This window comes from Condylostylus longicornis, unplaced genomic scaffold, assembly GCF_029603195.1.
Source record: "Condylostylus longicornis isolate FDR11 unplaced genomic scaffold, ASM2960319v2 ptg000064l, whole genome shotgun sequence".
In the NCBI taxonomy this organism is placed as follows: domain Eukaryota; kingdom Metazoa; phylum Arthropoda; class Insecta; order Diptera; family Dolichopodidae; genus Condylostylus; species Condylostylus longicornis.
Window position 1 is genome coordinate 1,032,548 of NW_026578032.1, and position 20,577 is coordinate 1,053,124.

At 26.2% G+C, this 20,577-nt stretch overlaps 1 protein-coding gene across 1 annotated transcript in view; it reads left to right on the plus strand.

Moving 5' to 3' along the window:
- The window catches only part of LOC129612220 (diacylglycerol kinase 1), a 204,505-nt gene that overhangs the window by 114,953 nt on the left and 68,975 nt on the right, over positions 1–20,577 (plus strand). Inside the window, exons 4-5 of the mRNA XM_055525747.1 lie at positions 15,868–16,066; positions 17,604–17,777. Of these exons, the coding sequence (XP_055381722.1) occupies positions 15,868–16,066; positions 17,604–17,777 (373 nt within the window). The remainder of the gene's footprint in view (positions 1–15,867; positions 16,067–17,603; positions 17,778–20,577) is intronic.

The following is a 20,577-nucleotide window of genomic DNA, read 5'->3' on the forward strand; positions in this document are numbered from 1 at the left end:
CATGTAAACACACTCTCATTCTTAAAATTTATTAAAGCGAATAAGTTGATTTTTGTTACAATTGAATTTACATAAATCGACAAGGAAGGAAATGGTGTGTTTGATAAATTACTTATACTACTAATTCATAAATTCTACTACACAAAAGAAGCTTAGTATTCTTAGGATCTGTTTTATCTTACGAACCTTTCGAATTACGCGTATTCGCACAATTAAGAATTAAGAATCAAGAATTTTTTAGCATTCGTTTAACTTGCATTATGTTGGCCCTTGCATATTATACCTTCGAATTAATTCTTTGAATAGAAAATGATTTAAATTTTAATTTTCAATTTCCAAAACCAAAATCATATTAAATTTTTAATAAATTTTACTTAAAATTTATTGTAGATGCAAAATTTTATTTTCGTTGAGACAAAAATTACCATTTTTTTTTTTCCCAATATTTTTCGCCTTCTTCAACAAAATTGCCTCTTTCAGCGAAATCGCCTCCTTCAGTAATTTATACAATTTATAATTCCATAACAATTTTTGTATAGAAAGTGTTAATTTAAAATGAATATAAAAATAATAAATATTATCTTGACACCTATTTAATATACCCTTAACTTACAGTCCATGTAAATGATTTATTAACCGTTGTAATAACATTTTCTGTATAGATAACAAAAAATACTTTTAATCCTTAAACACAAACTGAAATTAATTCACACGACAACACGCATATCTTCTGTGTAATATTATATTCGCATTACAATATTAGTTAATTTAAGTAGAGTACACGCGAGCTTGAAATTCTAGTATACATGTATGTATATTAAATAATTATATTTATAGGTTTATCAACAAGAACACATTTTATTCTTATATTCTACCTGCATATTAAAATATAATTTTTTATTTTCTAATTTATAAATGTTTTTATTTTGAATTTCTCTCTTAAACGCCATCTACATATAAAATTATAAGTATATAAATGTATAATAAAAAATTACCCGTATGATCACAATGACAAGCAGCTACCCTTAATCAATCTCTAATTCAAAAAAAAAATTTTTTTTTACATAAATATTCATTATAATATACATATACATATATATAAAAAAAAAAAAAAAAAAATAAATCGAAAAGATCCTTTCAAAATATGTTACGACACACAATTTTGTTTTACGACACATTCTCTTTAAAAATTCAGAGAGAGAAATTTTTTTTTGAAATATGATTGACAAATTTTTATAATATCCATAAATATACATAAATTTCTGCTCGATTAGATTCAAAAACCAAAACCTAAGAAAAAGCAATAAAAATACAAGTCACATATGCACACAAACACATTCGCTAAATAAGGAAAAAGTAACTGTACTGTATAACACTTACTTGTATATATAATATGACAAAAAAAATTCTCTTATTTAAAATCCCATTGAATTTATCAGTTTATATTTTAAAATAAGACACGTGTCCATAACATACGTGCTTTTTATCGCTACAACAGGCTAAATTGCGTATCAGTAGAATACAAGTGAACAATTTAAAATTTTTTATATGTAGATATAAGCATTTTTACATTGTATACATTTAAATTTGCATCAAATATTTCCTGTTCATGTTATATGTATATATATATATATATATATATATATATATATACAATATATATGTAATAATATTATAAACATATCCTTTTCAACTTTTCATTTTCTGTTCAAAGTTTTTGTTTTTTTTTTTTGTTATATTTTCTTCCCTATTTTAATTTTCTATTCATAGCACAAATTTAACTGCATATGTTAAAAAAAAAAATTTCCCTCATTCCTTCCGAATTTTTTTTATTATATTTTTTTTTATTTTTTTTTTTTTATAAAATGTTTATAGGATAAAATAGAAAAAAAAAATTGTTATTGTATTAGCTAGGCTTAAAATTGAAGTACTTTTTGGCTTTTTTCTCTCTCTCTCTCTCTTTCTCTACTATTTTCAATATTGATCAAATTATATTAGATATGTGTGTATACAATGTATACATACAATGTCTCATATGAATTTTTCATTTGCACATTGTTTTCACATTTATTTATTTATTTATTTTGTTTGTTTTTTATTTTTTTTTTTCTTGGAAAATGTTGAAAGCTATTCAATAATAGATTCTTGAAACATAATATACTTACGTTCCAGCTCTAAAATATTTTTTAGTAATAAATAATAAATATGAATATTTGTATAAATTGTAATGGATTAGTAATGGGAAATAGAAATTACGGGTAGTGTAAGCAGTAAGTCCTTGTTTGTGCTTGGATTTGTGTCACGCCATTTTCTACTTACATTTTCGATTTTGTGTATGTCATATTCGTATTAGGAATGACAACTTATTCAGAGTTCTGATGCTTCATGATATTTTACATAAATTTGATATTTTTTATATTTCACGCTAGGAGACTTAGCAAGTTCTTTCTTATTGTTTAATTATTAAAAGTTTTTTTGCACGTAACCATATATCCTGTACATGAGTTGGATAAAAATATATGAATTTGTGTTTACAAACAAAACACTTTTGCGTGAATCATTAACAAAACACTCAAAATTTTTTGTTGTTATAAATGTTATGCGTGTCACTAAGTGGGTTCCATTTAAGTATTCCAAAATTTATGAAGAATTAGAAAAAATTAATTTGGGGTAAAATATGCCAAACATACAAAAATGTTTTTCTTATATGCGTGTTACAATTAAGCGTGTTCGACTGTATATTTTAATTAATAGATGTAATCAATTAATTAAAATTCATCTTTTATCTTTTATTTATTAATTGTTAATAAAATTTTTCATATGACAGTTATTTGAAGATAATATAAAAGTTAGATTTAAAATAAAGAGATATTAAAAGATATTATGAAAGTTCACCAAAAATTGCATACATTTAGGGGTATATTTATTAAATAATTTCTTTTACAATGCGTAACATAAATAATTTTACTTACAATAATTAAGGACTCTTAAAAATTTGACTTTTTGATCATTAGAGACACAATAAGCAAGTGAATAAGCATCCTTAATATACGAAACGTCACAGTGTTGCCACAATACAAAAAATGCAAAATAAGAAAATAATTTTCATTATTGCAAAATTTTAAGTTCTTCTTTTTGGCAACGCTATTTCTAAAATAAACAAAATGTAATCAACTTTTTCTCGAATAAATTGGTTCGAGAAAAAGTTTAGTCGATTTTTTTAGTATTTTGTCCTATGATAAGATGTGTCAAACTTTTTATATTTCTTGATTTTTCTTTTATTTGCTATATAATACTTGTGAAAATGATAACAATGACAGCAAGGAAAAAACCTATAAAATAACAAAAAGTAAAAAAAAATAGATTTTTTATATCGCAAAAATCTATAAGGAATGAGTGAGCATGAAGTCAAAAAAATAAAATAAGACCCCGTGAAAAATCTGTAAAAAATCTTGATGTGAAGAAAATTTATTTTTATTGTGACAACAATTTTTTTTTTTTTGATCCTCACCCAATTTAAGACTTAAAATAAATTCATACATTTTTAATTTTCTTTTTTTTCTTTTTTTTAAATTAAAGAATTTCTGGGAATTTTGTTTAAACTAATTTTTACAAATCTCATATTGTTTTTTGTTATAGAAATTGTTCTTAGTACAAATTTAACGTTCTTTAAGGAATAATTACCATTAGGAATGATAAATTATTCAGACAAAATGAAAACCAGAAGAACGTTAAAATGTAATTAAAGTTCAGAAAGAAATTAGTGGAGGAAAAGTTTAAAAAAAAAGTATTTTTCAATTTATACTTCTAAAAATTTTTGAATACCTACATCACACACCCTTTGCCGATGTGTGATGTAGGTATTCATAATTTCAATTAATTTTTATGTAATTGGTATTGTACAATGTGTGCTGTAAATCTGTAAGATATATGCATTGTAATTGGAGTACAAAAATGAATTTCTATCTAAATGTACCATTTAGTTTCACTCTTACTAATTGTCCATCCGCGCATTTATGTGTACATTAATAAATTTCGAGAAGAAAACTTTAAATTTCTCATAATTTTCTAAGAATCTAGAATCATGTTAAGACACTTGTGCCCGTAAAATCTTATTTAAAAATAGCTTTCGAATTAATTTTTTATTCTCAATTTATTCCACCAAATATAAAAAGATTTTTGCTATTAATTTTAATAAAGCACAAAAAAATATTCAATTTTCATTAAATTTAATTTTCAATTTCAATAAATTTTTTTTTATCTTCAGCGGCTGATATTTCTGTTCTTATTAACACTTTTGATGATTCATTATTATGTGGAAATAAATTCAGAATTTTAAAATACTAAAAGGCCGAAACTTTTCCTAATTTCTCTGCTATCATATTGTTATTTTATTAGATGAGATCCCTAAATGTATGCAATTTTCTCAGATTTGAATAGAATTTCTTTATTTTCATTTCAACTACTTAAGCTCTAAAACTATTAATTTCTTACAATCGAGAAAAAATGAGCCACTTTGCAATATCATCAGTTTGTACCACCATATTTTCTTGATTGCATTTCTTCTATTAATTGCCCACTACCCTACAATCAATTTTTATTCAATTCTAATAAAATTCCTACATAAATATTTTGCGTTTTTTTTTTATTATTTTTAACAATATCCTTAAAATAATGTAATGAATATTAAAATGTGTTAGATGTAGAGGAGTAAATATGGTATTAAAATATAAATATATATATATATATATATATATGTATTTGAATTATTATCGGATAATAGGATATTTATCTCTTTAAATACAAGCAAAAAAAAAAAACATGACACTTTTTAAGTCTATACTTTTTCTGATATTCTAAATGAATGAATACTTGAATGAAAAAAAAAAATAATAAGTAATGATCTGTTCAATGTTCTGTAAAACAGGGTATTTCCATTTATGAAATTATCATTGATTTTTGATAATTATATTTCTGCAACATTTAATGCAGAAGAAAAGCGAAAATAAAAAGGGGAAACGAAACATAAAGGAAGAATTTTCAAAATTTAATATTGCTCTAAGAATTTAATATTTAATGAAGAACTATGCAAAAAATTCATGTTTGAAGCACGGAGCAAAGTTCATCAGAAACGGGTAAATCAGATTTTTGTTTAAGATCTAAAAAATTTTTCCATTCAAAAAATGATAATCAACTGTTCTTCATTACCGCTTCACTTGGATTCGTAATATTTTCATGCCGAACATATGCATGTATGCGAGTACATACTGAAATAATATGGAACTAACAAAATTTTATAATGCACATCAGCTACTATAATAATATTGTGGTGAGAAGTCCTTTATGGAGAAGCACTGTTAAAAATTCCAATTTATAGAGAAATAAATTTCTATTTCAGCTTTGTTATTTTAAACAAGTGTTTCAGTTGACTTGGAATATGAAGAACTGACTGATCTTAAATAAATGCAAGTACATTTTTAATTGTAACATTTTTTTTTTTTGATAACAGACTAAGCGCAATTCAAAATTATTTATAAATTCATTGAAATACGAGTATTTCACGCCTACTTAATATTAAACAAGAAAATTCATATTTCAATTTTTTTTTTAATACTATTAAAGCCTTAGGATATTTTTATATTTTTTCCACATTTTAATTTACAAACTTGTACAAATCCTGATGTATTTTACTTTTATATTGTATAACAATGAATATTATACCACCAACAGTATCATAAAAGAAAATCTTTTTGGTAAATCAAGAAAATATAAAAAGTAAATACAAAAGGAACTGAAGAAATGAAATAAAAATTTTACTGCTTTTTATGTGAAATTTACGATAATACGGGTTTGTGTGTATTTTATTGTTGTTAAAAGAAAAACTAAAGTAATGTACAACAAAAATGGGTGATGGTATCTCGCATATAATATATAGTAATCTATAGTAAAAAAGTTGTACACCTACAAATTTTAATAAGTCCTTTGTGGTTATTTGGTTTTTTCTTCTAGTTGTTGTTGTTATTTTTTGTTTCCGGAAAAGTACTTGCTGCAAACAATTTTTTTTTGTTGCTTCTTTTTTTCTAGCTTTAATTATATATGTTTATTTTTTTGATAATATTAGAAGCAAAAATAATTATTTTTGCACGGAATTAAAGAATTAATAAAAGAAGTGTGAAGATTTATAACTTATAGGGGAACTTTATAGGGCCCCCTTAAATAAAGCCAAATCTCTTAAAAACAAAATGGCCTATGAGTTTTTTTGTCTTTTTAAGAAAGAAATTAGTTTTCATATTGTAATTACGATCACCACTAACTGTTATACAAGCTTTGCCTACATTTTCAAATGAAAAAGTTTTGATATTTCTAAAAATGTGTAAACGACTGCAATTATTTGGATATATTAAAAGAAAACTTAATTTAGGTGGAAAATTCAAAGTGTTATAAAACTAGTTCTTTGGAAAAACTCCTCAGACTTTATTAGTTTTGTTGCATTCATATGTAATTATCTACAAAATCTTATAGCTCTTAAATATTTCTCATTTGTATCTTGGTTTTCCCTTTTTTACAAAATTTGAACTTTATTTTCGGCTACTATGTGATCTTTTCCATATAAATAGCTCAAAACTCCTGTAAATTTCTAGTCACATTATACACTATTTACTTCATTTAAATACTCCTTTAAATTTGTTGTTACAGTTTCGTTTTACAAGCCTATCTAAAACAATTATAACAATTATAACCTTGCATTTCTTACTTGAATTTCTATTTAAATTTGTACCTAATAAGTTCCTGATCAATACTAATTTTAGCTGGACTCAAATATTCTGATCTTATATATTACCTTAAATGATTACTTATCAAATTGATTGAACAATGATCATAACTTAAAGAAATGGCCATGTTATTCCTCATGCCTTTAGTAAGCTGTTCTATTTAAATAACATCAATAAAATCTGCTATTCCGATGTGTGTTTCTTGCTTTTGCTAAGGCTATTGGTAATACTTATAGCCATAATTCGGATCTTTGCTTACTGTTCCACTACTTCCATTCCAGAAATTTTTCAATTTTACACACATAGTGTTCTTAATTAATCGGAACTAAAACAGCCTCTAAAAATTCTATTATTAAACATTACACTAGTGTTGTACTGCAACATGTACGAGACAAAAAACTGTTATATGCTTGCTTACATAATATGAGCATTGTTTACTTTGTATTTAAGTCCTTAAAAATTAAAATAGTCTCAGAATATCTTGACATTTATGAAAGGTGGCTTTTTCACATATTGCTACAGGCTAAATGTCATGCAACTTTTTTTTTTTATTTCTATTCCTTTGTTTTTAATAGTGTTTGTTTTATTCTTTATGTCATTGTGATTTTATTCTTTTTTTTTCTCATCTTAAATAAAGCAAAAAGATTTGAAAATGAAACTGAATTACTCTGAAATGTTATACAAACAAAAAATTCATATTACATTGTTCTTTACATTGTTCCATAAAATTCTCATATATGTATGTATATATGTGTATAATGAATATGTACATTATACTTTATAATGGAGCAAAGAATCATCTGAGCAGAACAGAAATGAAATATAATAAAGATTTCTATTTTAAGATTAAAGTGTATAAAATAACACGATTTATCTGCATGATTGTAATTCAGTGCACACATATACATACGTATATGATTTATGTATCCCTTATTACAAAAATTTCATACATGTACAATATTCGTTCATGTTTAAAAAAAAAAAATTTTAGGGAATGTCAATAGGGAACGGAATATTCCATACTTATAATAATAAAATACAATCATGTTAAAGTAAAATATTCAATTTCCTCTTGTTAAACCGAAAATTTAAGATTTTAGATTGAATTTATAATATTCGGGATTTAGTATAAAGTGCTAAAAGAAAATTTTGGAAAATATTCACCAAAATTTCATAATCAAACTCATCAATTTGAAAAACTAATCATTAAATTTAAGAAAACTATCCACAATTTAAATTCAATATTATTATTAAGAAAATTTTCTCAACTGAAAGCGTAGGTTATATAGTATGGCAGTAACGCTACATTGTATTTTAAAGTGAAAATCAGATCTGTTTTGCCTAATTTAATGGCATTGTAAGCATCTTGCCTGACTATATAATAGGCAGGCCGTTTAAGGCGATTACTCCAAAATAATTCTCCCGACGAATACGACTGTCACATGGAAATCAATTCTCAGTAACCTCTCTAGTGCAAGGTGGAAGGCTGCTCCAGACTCCATTTTCTTTTTAATCAAAATTTCACGCTTTCATATTTGTTTAATTCTTACTAGATATTTTAATTATTTTCGAGCGTTAATAAAAATTGCATATCTTTTAGGAAATATTTACACCTAAAAATATGCAAATTCCAGACAAAACAAAAATAAATTTAAAGTAACTATTGTAGGTGTTCGATAACGAAATTTTCATAAGAATGATTTGAGAGTAAATGTTTGATTATTAACTCTAAAGAAAAAATAATAGTAACACTGAATTTAACTTAGAATTTCGTTACAAGTTCCGCCTCACTGTCAACTTTAAATCTTCGGTTTACTATCAAAAATTAGAAATCATTATCAAAATTTAGAAGTTATCATAAAATTTTCATATTATGAAAAATATGAAAAAAAATTTGGCAACAATTAACACATTTCTACTAGTAATCTAATAAAATAAAAGCAAGAATCTTTAGTTTGAATAAGCGTTAACATTTACAAACACAATAGTGTAGATGAATAATAATTTTTATACCTTCTTACATTTTCGCAATTATGCATTTTATAGCTGTACTTAATGTGCGTAAAATAATCTATTTCAACATAGTAACCATGTCTTAATAATGCCTAACTAACAGCAAAACATTCTCATAACAGATTGAGTATGAATATATGCAAAACAGAAAGGAAGGTATTGCTTTCGATTGAAATTTAATTTTACACGTGTCGAAATTTTTCTAGGAAAATAAATGTTGAAAAAAGAAAATTTAATTTTTTATTTAAGAATTTTCACTGACATGGACATATGTTGAGGTATTTTAATCTGTCTTAAAACTTGGGTCTTCCGGAGTATTTGAAATGAAATAGAAATACCTTTGGAGTTTAGTATCGAACAATAAGTGAAAATTGATCAATATAGATCTTTTCATGGTTATATTGGGTGTCGGCAAGTGGATTTTTGATTTATTAACTTGCTTTTTAGATTTTTGCATCCAACATTTAGTATATTTATAAAATATCGTTCTTAAAGTATTGTGAGAGTTGGTCTCCAAAATAAACACTCACAAGAAATATGAGAAAACGCCCCAAATAATGCCCCACTAAAAATAAACAACACAGAAATAGAAGATACCATTAAATTCTGCTACATAAAAAAAGAATAGTCAACGCCTGTACAAAATCAATTTTTTTATAGAGTGAACCAAATAAAGAAGAGAAAACGGAAATAGATCAATCATACCCTCAAAAGACTAGAGAATAGCATTCAAAGGAAGTTCCTAAAATGGAATCCTCACAGTAAGCGGAAAATGAGGAGACCGAAAGACGCGTGGCGCAAATTAGTTAAGAAAAAGCCATATGCACTCTAAGGGAATAGAAAGAAGGAAACAGAATTTAGAAAGTACACAATTTGATCGGTCACGTGCCGTTCACACCAGATTCTTTTAATTGTCATTACATAAGTAGAATACATACAAGAAAAATATTAACTATTTTGGATTAGTATTATTTTCGTCATTTAAGTCTATACTTAATGCATTACACATGTCGAAACATGTTTTTCTTTTTTATATACATACATACATACATACTTGTCCATGTATTTTCTTGATCATCCTTCATTTACATGAATAACGTTGTCATTATGTTAAAAACCTACACATACAGATATTTACATGAATTTATATTGAGAAATTTAAGCAAAAGAGTTAAACACATTGTGCGTAAAGAGAATAACAATAAAGAGAACAGAGAAAAGAAAACAAATCGAAATATTTATTCAGCCTTTCATTCTCTTCCTTATATAAACAAGGCTCGTGTTTTCTTTATTGTATTTTTTTCTTTTTATTCTTTATTTTCTATTATCGAATCATTCATTCATACATTCATTGAATTTTTTCGTTTTGTTTTGTTTTGTTTCGTTTTATTCATTCATTCAATAATTTAATAATAAAAGTCCCAACACGTAATGCGGAAGATTAAAGTAAAACAACAACAACAAAGAAAAGCAAGAGAAAAATTGAAATATGGAAAGGAAAATTTCAAATGCAGAATAATTTTTGCGTAACCACATAAATAAAAAAACAAACAAACAAAAATGAGCAACTAAATACGCTTTCGCATATTTCAGTGATGACGTGAACTCTTTGGGGTACCCCTGTGCGTAAGATAATCAAATAGAAAAGATTAACAGGTCACTTAAATTAATTGATTAGAGAATTAATAATTTTAATAATTCTATTAAATTAAGAAGAATTTTTATTTTAGTCCCAATAAACAGAACAGCGTTTCCTCTGTTTCTACGAGTAACCGGTATATATATTTTTAACCCGATGTTCCGAGTTAATAATTTTTCAATTTGTCGAACAAAATTAGTTGTCTTTGTCTTTTTAATCTTAAAAAATATTAGTTAAAGAGGTCAAATATCCAATACTAATTATATATGTATATAATTTAATAAAAAAACTTTGGATTGAAGGTGAGGTTAAGATAGTTTAATTAAACACCAAAACTAAAGTTTTAACCAAAATCTCCGAACTTTTATAATTGTCACAAACGCGATCGAAATACTTATTAGTATTCAAAAACTGCCTAATGTTAATACCATAGATAGTTCCGGAGAATTGTAAGGCAGATGAGCTTGCGAGACATGTAACAACCCCTGGAACTTTAGCTAGAAAGGAGAACCTGGGCTTGACTCTAAGCCACAATAAACTACTGTTACGCAAGGCGGCAGTAGAGTGCAACAATCTTAGCTGGGCAATTGGAACAACGTGTATTGCGATAAGAAAGCTAAACTTGCGTCGCACAAGGGCTCTAACATCTCTTCGACGGTAGGATATTGGTGCTGTGATAGGGGTCTGGACGGGCCGTAGTCTGATTGGTGAATATGCAAAGAGAATGGGCCGCTCCGCAAACGATCTCTTTAGAAACTGCTGCGACTTAGCCGATCTGTCGTAATGCTAGCGATCGACTGGTTTGATTGAGGGGCGGAAAGGGACAGATTCGGTAGTATTACAACGGGCCTAGGGAGCCTATGTGTATTTTTCGGGGAGCCGCGTTAAGCTTACCTAACCTAATATCGTAGACAATTTGGTGTTTAATATTTAGCCTGTGAGTAAATTTTATAGTAACGCGTAGCAAATATGCATGAATTCAAGCAGTAAATAATAACTTTAATATTATGTTTATAAAAATGTTATACGTGTAATTCATGTTCAATAATTCAGGATTTTATTAGAACAAATTTAATACGTCTCAATGTTTATTAGTTTCCCCTATATATGTTTCAATGATAGACGGAAAAGCAAATATTTTATGCTCCCCATACATGAAGTGACAGAGAGAATAAGTGGATGAAGAAAAAGAAGAGATGACAAGAAATAGGGAAAAAGAAATGAAATTGGTTAACAAAGCATAAAGGAAATTGGCATTTACAAGAGTTTCCTTCAATATATATAGCACATATATGTATATATATACATAATATAGCATTGTAAGAAGTGCTGGAAAATTCCACAAAAACAAGAGAAAAAAAAAATAAAAAGCATAAAAATATAAAATAAGTTAAAATGGAAATATGTATAATTTACAAGTAAATAAGAATAGCCCGTAAAAATGAAATGTAGTGTAAAATACAAAAAAAAAAACAAAAAAAAATGAATTTTTATATTTTAAGTAAATATCCTTTCATTATACGTTGTTTACGTGAAAATATATAAGGTATACACAAGCATTTCATATTATCACGTAATTTTTTTTCTTCTTCTCTCTTTTTTTATATAAATATAATTTTCACTTCACTTACTTATTTATTCATATACGTTATAATATGTTCAAGTCCAGCTAAAATTTTACAGAATATTTATAGAAGTATAACATATATAATTTTAGAGTATAAATTTCAAAAAATCCATTATTACTAATTATTATTTTGATGGATGAAATGCTTCGTTATATCAAGTACATTTTCTTGATTATTATCGTATTGGGGTTGTTTATCAAATCAAGATTTCTTTAATGTCCACAATTGGAACCGTAGAACAAATTTAATTTTAAAAAACCACAATAATCAGAATGCTTCCATATTTAGGAGTTTTCTACGTACGTTTGTTTTATTTATACGTAAGTGTTCATTTCGTACTACCAAAATTCATTACTAACATTTTCTATGTGAATTCGGAAATTTTAAATGAAATAGCCTTGCAACACTTCTCATACTAAATTATGCCAAAAATAAAATGCTTAAATTTTATATTTTATCTTACTTAATCTCATGACAAAAGAAATGTTGAAATTTTTATTTCAGTATTTTCTTTTGTTACAAAAAAAAAAACATTGGGATCCAGTATCAATTAGACCCACATCACAGCTTAACTGAAATAACCTTCATTTTTCACTGTTCTTCTTCTTCAATCTAAACAAAAAAAAAAGGAAAAATTCAAATTTAAAATAAAAATTCAAAAAATTTCATTATATTTAATTCCAGTTGGATTTTAATGTGGAAAAATGTGATAGATTTTTTGAAATTTTTGATTTATGAAAATTTTATCATCTTTTCATATTCTGGCTTATAACTTTTCTGGCACGTTTGCCTATAATCATAAAATTATATTCTCCAATTTCACAAACAAATAAAATTTATTCTTTCTCCCGCATTGTTAAAAATTTCCTTCGAATAATTGAAATCTTCCAGCAAATCCCAAATTAAATTTATTGTTCTGCATTTTGCAATTTAACCAAAAATAAATTCTTTAAAATATTTGTAACACTATTTATAATTAAATATTTAATTGGATACAACCAAAATTTTCTATAAAATGTTAATTAGATTTGAGACTTATTTTATGTGACGTCATTAAACCGTTTTTGTCATTTTTCATCTCGTTTATTTTAACGTGTGCTTATATTTTTCTCTTTGTTTTATATCTTCATCAAAAATGATATCCTGACATATTTTAGAACAAATTGGATATCCAATTTGTCATATTGTTACAATATATAATCATACATATTTCCATGTATGTATGTGTTATATTATTGCATAACAAATAAAGTAAAAATTGTGGTGGACCTTTTCATATTTAACCGGAAATTTTGTGTTTCAGGTTTTTTTTCTCTCTGTTTTTTTTTTCTAACATTTTAATGATACCATAGTATCAGTATACTTTCATTTTTTGTTTGCAAACTGTTTTGTATATAATTTGTATGTTAAATTTGTCTATACATATGAATAATTTTTCAATTTATAATAAGCACAAGATGTACCAGATTTGAAATTAAATTCTGAGAAGAAAGTTTCTGAGAGGATAGGATTTCTGACTAGTTGGAATGAGTGGAGATTCTCTAATTTCATTTATTCACACTGTATAAAAATAAGTGAACAGCTCAGGTGATAATGTCTTTAACTTGAACATTTTGTCGTCATAATTTAGGACGAACTTTCATTGCAAATATTCATCGTTAATATTTATCGTGAATATTTAAAATGAATATTTGTGGTGAATGTGAACTTCTAACCCAAATATTTGTCGTTTTTAAAAAATTTGAATATTTATCGAGAATATTTATCGTGAATTTTTATAATGAATATTTGTCGAGAATATTAATTATCGTGAATATTTGTCAAGAATATTTTTATAATCAATATTTAATATTCATAATATAATAAAATTCAAAAATTTGAATCTTTATCGTGAATATTTATCGTTAATTGTAGAGAATATTAATTATCGTGAATATTTGTCAAGAATATTTTTATAATCAATATTTAATATTCATAATATAATAAAATTCAAAAATTTGAATCTTTATCGTGAATATTTATCGTTAATATTTATCGTGAATATATATATCGTTACCGCGCTTAACGTTAAAAACATAATTAAAACCGAAAAGAATAGTCATATTTTTGATATGTTATTGTTTCGAAAGCTATTCGCAACTCCTGAATAATTTGACGTAATATATTGACATATAAGCCATATTTGAACTGAACGATATGTAAGAGGTTTATCACAATTTTGACACACCCTATACGTATAATACATGTATCTTTGCAAGCACATTACGTATACATTTGTATAATATTTGAATTTCACCCAAAAAATAAAAAAAACAAAAAAAAAGGATAATAGAGATCATTATATACACAGATGCACATGTATATATACATATGAACTAATATTGACAATATTTTTGGTTTTTTTGTTCAACTAAATTTTTTTTTTTTGTTGCTTTCCTCTAGTTTTATTGCCAATTTCCATATACCATATAGTTAACCGCTTATATTTGTACAGTATATTTGCATTCACATATATTATAGGCCTTGTTAAACAAATTATGAACAAAAAAAAAATATATAGAACGGTAATATAAAATAAATTGTTTTGTATGGGATAGTTGAAACGTGAGACTGTAAAAAAATATCAGTTGAAATGGTAGTGCTATGATAAAAACCAAAATGATGTAATTTAGATATGAAATTTTAATATTGTTATATAAAAATAATAAAGTTCTTAAAAGCTGTATAATATTTATGCTAGTATAAATAATTTAGGACATAATATATTATATATGTATGTATGTATATGGGAAATCATTTTATCCTCTAATGTTTTAGATATTAGAAATGTTAATAAGGACTTTTATTTATAACACTTAGTAATATATTATATTAGTTTTTGATGTTTCTCTGCGAAACTATAAATAATATTATAATCTATTTATATATATAGATGAAACATGGGTTCTTTCTTAATAAATTTTCTGAAGAAAACATCTATAATTTTAATATTTTAAGGAAGAAAAATTAAAGAGATAAATTTCTTGTATTTATAATGTCAAATATTTATATGTAATGTAAAATTCTGCATATAAGTATAGAGGGAGATTGATAGCGTACATACAATATGGGAATAGTTAAATGAATATTATGCACGTTTTGTTTGACATATACATATATTATACATATTTACGTATATACATGTTAAGCAAAATTTTTTGGGTATATGAACTTTCGGTAGCTCGAAAGGAAAATTAAATTTTCGGATTATATTTTAATTGGGACTGTGTTTCTTATATAATTCGGAAATCTTAAATCATTAAAATATTTAAATTATTAAATAAAAAATTTAGTTATACTATCAAGTTGTGGTTCCTATTGAAGAGAGAAGTTCTTGATAAATTTGATTAATTCATAATCAAATATGATTTCAATTTACAAAATATATGTGCAGAAATACTTGCTTTCTCAACTTAAAAGAAATTTCATTTCTAAATGGTTCACTGGTTAGAATGATGACAGAGTTACAACCATTGTGCTACTTCCACCATCTCATGAATCCGGGTCACCGTTGTTTATCAAATTTTGGTCAACACATCAAAACCACCCCGTTTTTTTGAACTATTCGTTTACATATCTAATTCCTTTCTTAAAAATGTCCTCCTATTTACACAAATTGCTCTGATCGCCAAAAATATCAGTGCAATTTTATTAAAACTAATTTATTGCATTGAAACTGTATTAAAATTTTCCAATTAAATTTTAAAATTTCTAAAATTATATTTAATTTTCATTTCATCATCAAATTATTAATATTATTTTTCTTTTCCTACAGGATATTGATTATGATGGATTTCGTCAATTTCTTGATTCATTTCTTGATTGTGAAACACCAGAAGAGCTATCAAAACATTTATTCATATCATTTTTCAAACCACATATTAGTCAACCACAATTACATGCCAAAGCACTTAATCAAATGGCTGCGATTAGTAGTAATACAGCATGTGCACCGGTAACATCACATAATAAAGGTAATACTATCCGTCTATATACATATATATGTATATGTACTCATAATATATATAAATGTGTTATTATAATTGAGAAAATGGGGAGAAAAATTGAGTATTCATTTTATTTTAGTTTGCAATCTTTTTCAAAAAAAAGTATTAATTTTTTTCTTATTTTTTAGCACTTTTCCAAAAATTTTTTGAAAAAAAGTGCTTATTAGTTTCACTCTGTCCGTCCGTCCGTCCGTCCGTCCGTCCGTCCGTCCGTCTGTCCGTGTGTCTGTTTACAAAACTTCTACACCCTTGAAGATAGAAAGCTGAAATATATGTACATAGATCTTTACTAGAAACTTATTTCTGTAGAACAAAATTTTTACCTATCTCCTCCCCTTTAGAAGTTATACTCCCCAAAACCCTAAAAATGGCCTTTTTTAACTATTTGTTGCAATGAAACCATAAGCATTTTTGAAATTTTGCAAACGCAGAAAAGCAGCGGCTTGCTTCCCCTAGCGCGGCATACTATATTTGAACTTTAGAAAAACAAAATGGCCGTTCAAATTTACCGTTATCTAAAGTCCTTTTTTTGCAAATTTTTGATGTCGTTTTTTTTCCAAACTACAGCCTGTAGAAGCTTGAAATTTTAGGAGCTTTTAGACATTATCAAATAGTTCATTTCGCTAGAAGAAAATTTTTTTCCATCTCCACCCCCTCTCAAGTTATCGCTTCTTGAAATTTGTAAAATTTGAATTTTTGACACCTTATATTTCCGAAACCGCAAGCTTTTTCAAATTTCTATTAACGCAAAAAGTTAACGGTAAATTCCATGAAATTAAAAAATATAATTATTTTTCTTAACTCACAAAATTAAACCTTAAAATCGAGCATTATGTTAACCCCACTTTATAATAATTTTTGCTTTATTTCAAAGACTGCATAAATCATTCATCCTAAATATATGCAACCCTAGAAATAGTTTTGTATATGAATGAAAATAATTTTAATAGTGTGATAGGTACATAGACTACATAGACTGTATTTAAAAGCAAAATTTTCATTTGTTGAAGGGAAAAGTGCTACAATACAAACCATTGGTTTGACCCAACTTTATTTTTTTTAATTTTTAATTTATTTAAATGTTCTTTAATTTCAATTAATTTGAAATGTATCAATTATTTATATTTAAAAAAAATTTCTATATATGTATGTGTTTGTGTGGAAAAATACTATGATGAGAATTTATTTCTATATATATATTTTTGTTTTTAAAGTTAATTCTCTATACAATATTTACTTTCATACAACAATACTCTTTTTCATTCTCTTGCTCGCTGTTCGTTCTTATTGTATAACAAATATACATGCATACACTTTTAATGTGATTAAAAATATGAAATTATTTCACTAATTGTAATTGAATTCTCTTTTTTCCTTTCCAATTATTCTACATATATATATTTGTATATATATATATAAAAATAATATATAAACATATCATCCCACATAACATTATGGGATTATCAAAAAACTATAAAATAAAAAACGAAAAAAAAAAAAACAGGATCAATTCCTAGTATAAATAATATTGTAGAAATATCATCACCATCACAGAATGCTGCTTCAAGTGAACCACGGCAAAGTTTTGTTGAAAAAATTCATGGCATCACAGATAAATTACAATCGTTAAGTCATTTAGGAAGTCATACAGATTTTGGGAATGAAACGAAATGTAAAGGTAATTTTTATTTCTTAGGGCACATTTTAAATTTTTAAAATTAATTTTAAATTGAAGTGAAAATGTAGTGAAATTTTTAAGGGTATTTCCAAATTGTACTCGTTGCAAACTTGCTCACTCTTTTATTTATGTATGAATACGATTACTGTGACTAATTGATATGTCAAACCATTTCTTACCACTTCTTAAAAAGAGACGAATTACACTAGTTTTTTAAATAGTTTCTCTCGAACTGAATGCTTTTGTGTATAGAATTTAAGTATGGAGCATGTCACGAAACACCGAAACACTTTTACAATTCCCGCACCTCCATTGAATTTTTTAATTGATATACAAATAATTTCTCCTTTTAATATTTTAACAACATCCGCAGAATACAAAATACATGTGACGCTGAAGCTGACGACCGAATGAGAAACCCTTACTTATCTCTTATATGCAGGTTCCCACTGTATACAAAATTGTAATGTACAAAATTACAACAAAAACAGTTATTTTAAAAATTTATCCATATTATTCAATATATTTGAAACTTTTCTATATAACGGTATATAAATAGATTTTTATTTAAAAATTCTTTGAAATTCAACAAAGAATTTTCATCAGAATTTTTTTTTTAAAAAACCTAAAAATTTTCCATTACCTAAACAATATGAATTTTTATTAATGTATTCACGTATATGCGTATATGTACATAAGCAGGCGTAGGTTTATAAGTATATTTGGTATGTATGTTTGTGATATTCGAATTATGCTTAAAATAAACTTGCATATAAATCTTTGTTTTACTCTTAAATTCTCAATAATTTTTTGTTATTGAAAAATTTTTTCCTTTTTTGTGCATCAACTTTGTTTAATCATTTTAAATTCGAAATAATAAATTTTGATTTTTTTTATAAAAATTTTGAATTGAAGCTCTTTTTCAATTTAGAGACCGCAGTAAAAATAAAAATGTTCAAATCAGTCTCAGTTAAGCTCCAATTAGTCCCGTTACAATAGGAGCCGTCTTTGGTAAAAAAGAAACAACTTTTGAGATTTTTTTGGTTTTCGCTTCATTCGCTTTTGGGCTATACTACCATCGGCCGGCTGATAAGCAAGAATATTTAAATACATGTTCATACAGTAAACGATTCCTTCAAGTCCTTCATAGCAAAGTCAATTTTACTCTATTTAAGCGTAGCAAAATATCTTGCAAAATATTTTTTTTATAATTTCTCGAACAAATTTTTTAGTATGCATCAACACTGCATATTTGTTGTTAACAACACGTAGCAAAAATGGTAAGAGTTCAGTGTGACCAGCATATATGGGCTTATTATGCTCTAGCTACATTTGTGACCCACTGATTAATTCAAGTAACTTTAAAAATCCGGCAACCTGTACTTTCGCCGGAGCGAGTACGTAGCTTTCCAGTAACTGCATTTTCCCCAGAAAGTGCGCTGAAGTTTCCTCGTCCTCCTTACAAAATCTGTAAGTGCTCACACGTATCAGGTTCAGTCCTCTAAAGTGTTTCTTTAGTCTATAATGCCCGGTTGGTTATTGCCCAACCTTATGATCTTAATAAAGCGCCACTGGTCGTAATCTCCCAGAAACTCACTGGTCTATCGAAGTCCTAGAAAACCCCTTCAGCGCTCCAAACGCCGCCTCTCCATTTTCTTTTTTAATCCCTCACGAATTTAGTTCGATTCCGCAGAAACGCTCAGGCCAAAGAGAAGTGTCCTAGCCCCCTTTCTCTCCAACTTGTTGGCCGTTTCATTTCCAACCACGACTACATATCCGGGTATTCAACACAGCGTAACCCAGTTGCATCTGACCAATTCGTTGAGCCCCTCGAAACAAACCCACACTGGCTAAAAGAGATACTAAAAATTAATTCAGCGTTTTAATCGCAGTTAAACTGTCCAACATGATTAAGACTTCCGGACGTGCCCTAAAACCGAGATAACGGTCACCGTCCACGTATATGAATCTATCATGCCACACCTCACCAAAAGTTATGTGGTGAGGTGTGGCATGATAGATTCAAAAGTGTGATACCCAAAAGTTTGTTATAAGCGATCATTGATCGTTTAATGTTAAATTATCATGACACGAGTTTGTATATGAAGTGAACTATTCATACCTACCTTACATAACTTCACTTTTTTTCTTAATTGTATTCTAGATTTTCACTATGCTTCCCCAACAAATAAATAAGGAAAAGTATCTATATAGTGAGGGTTTACAATTTATTTCATAGAATTTAAAAACTTAGTTTTATAAAGTTTTATATTTTATATATAATTTAAAATAATTTCATTTATAATTTCGTATATAAGAATAATTGTTATACAAAAGTTAAAAAATAAAATGCAACAATATTGATTCTGTATAATAAAAAATAGAAATAAAGTGTAGGAACACAACAATGGTATATCCTCATTCTCTAAGCATTGGAAAAAATTTTAATGGGGTGCTGTGTTGTTATATGCTTTCAAAATATTATTTGAAAAATAAGCATCCTCAGTATTTTTTATAAAATTAGAAAAGTTTTCGTGGTTTCTTTTCAAAAAAAAAAAAAAATTCTCATAAAACTATAAAATTTTATTTAGAACAACTTATATGTGATTCTTTATTTTATTTTTTATAAAAACCCCGGAAAGGATTAAATTTAAACTATTATAATAAAAATTAAAATGAATGTAGACCACCATATTGAGGTAGACTTGTTTCTAAGTAGCTTTTAAACTTTTATACAAAAGACTTGTTTTTTTTGTTTTGCATTCCTGGCATTTTTTATTTCTACCACACACTTATTTAT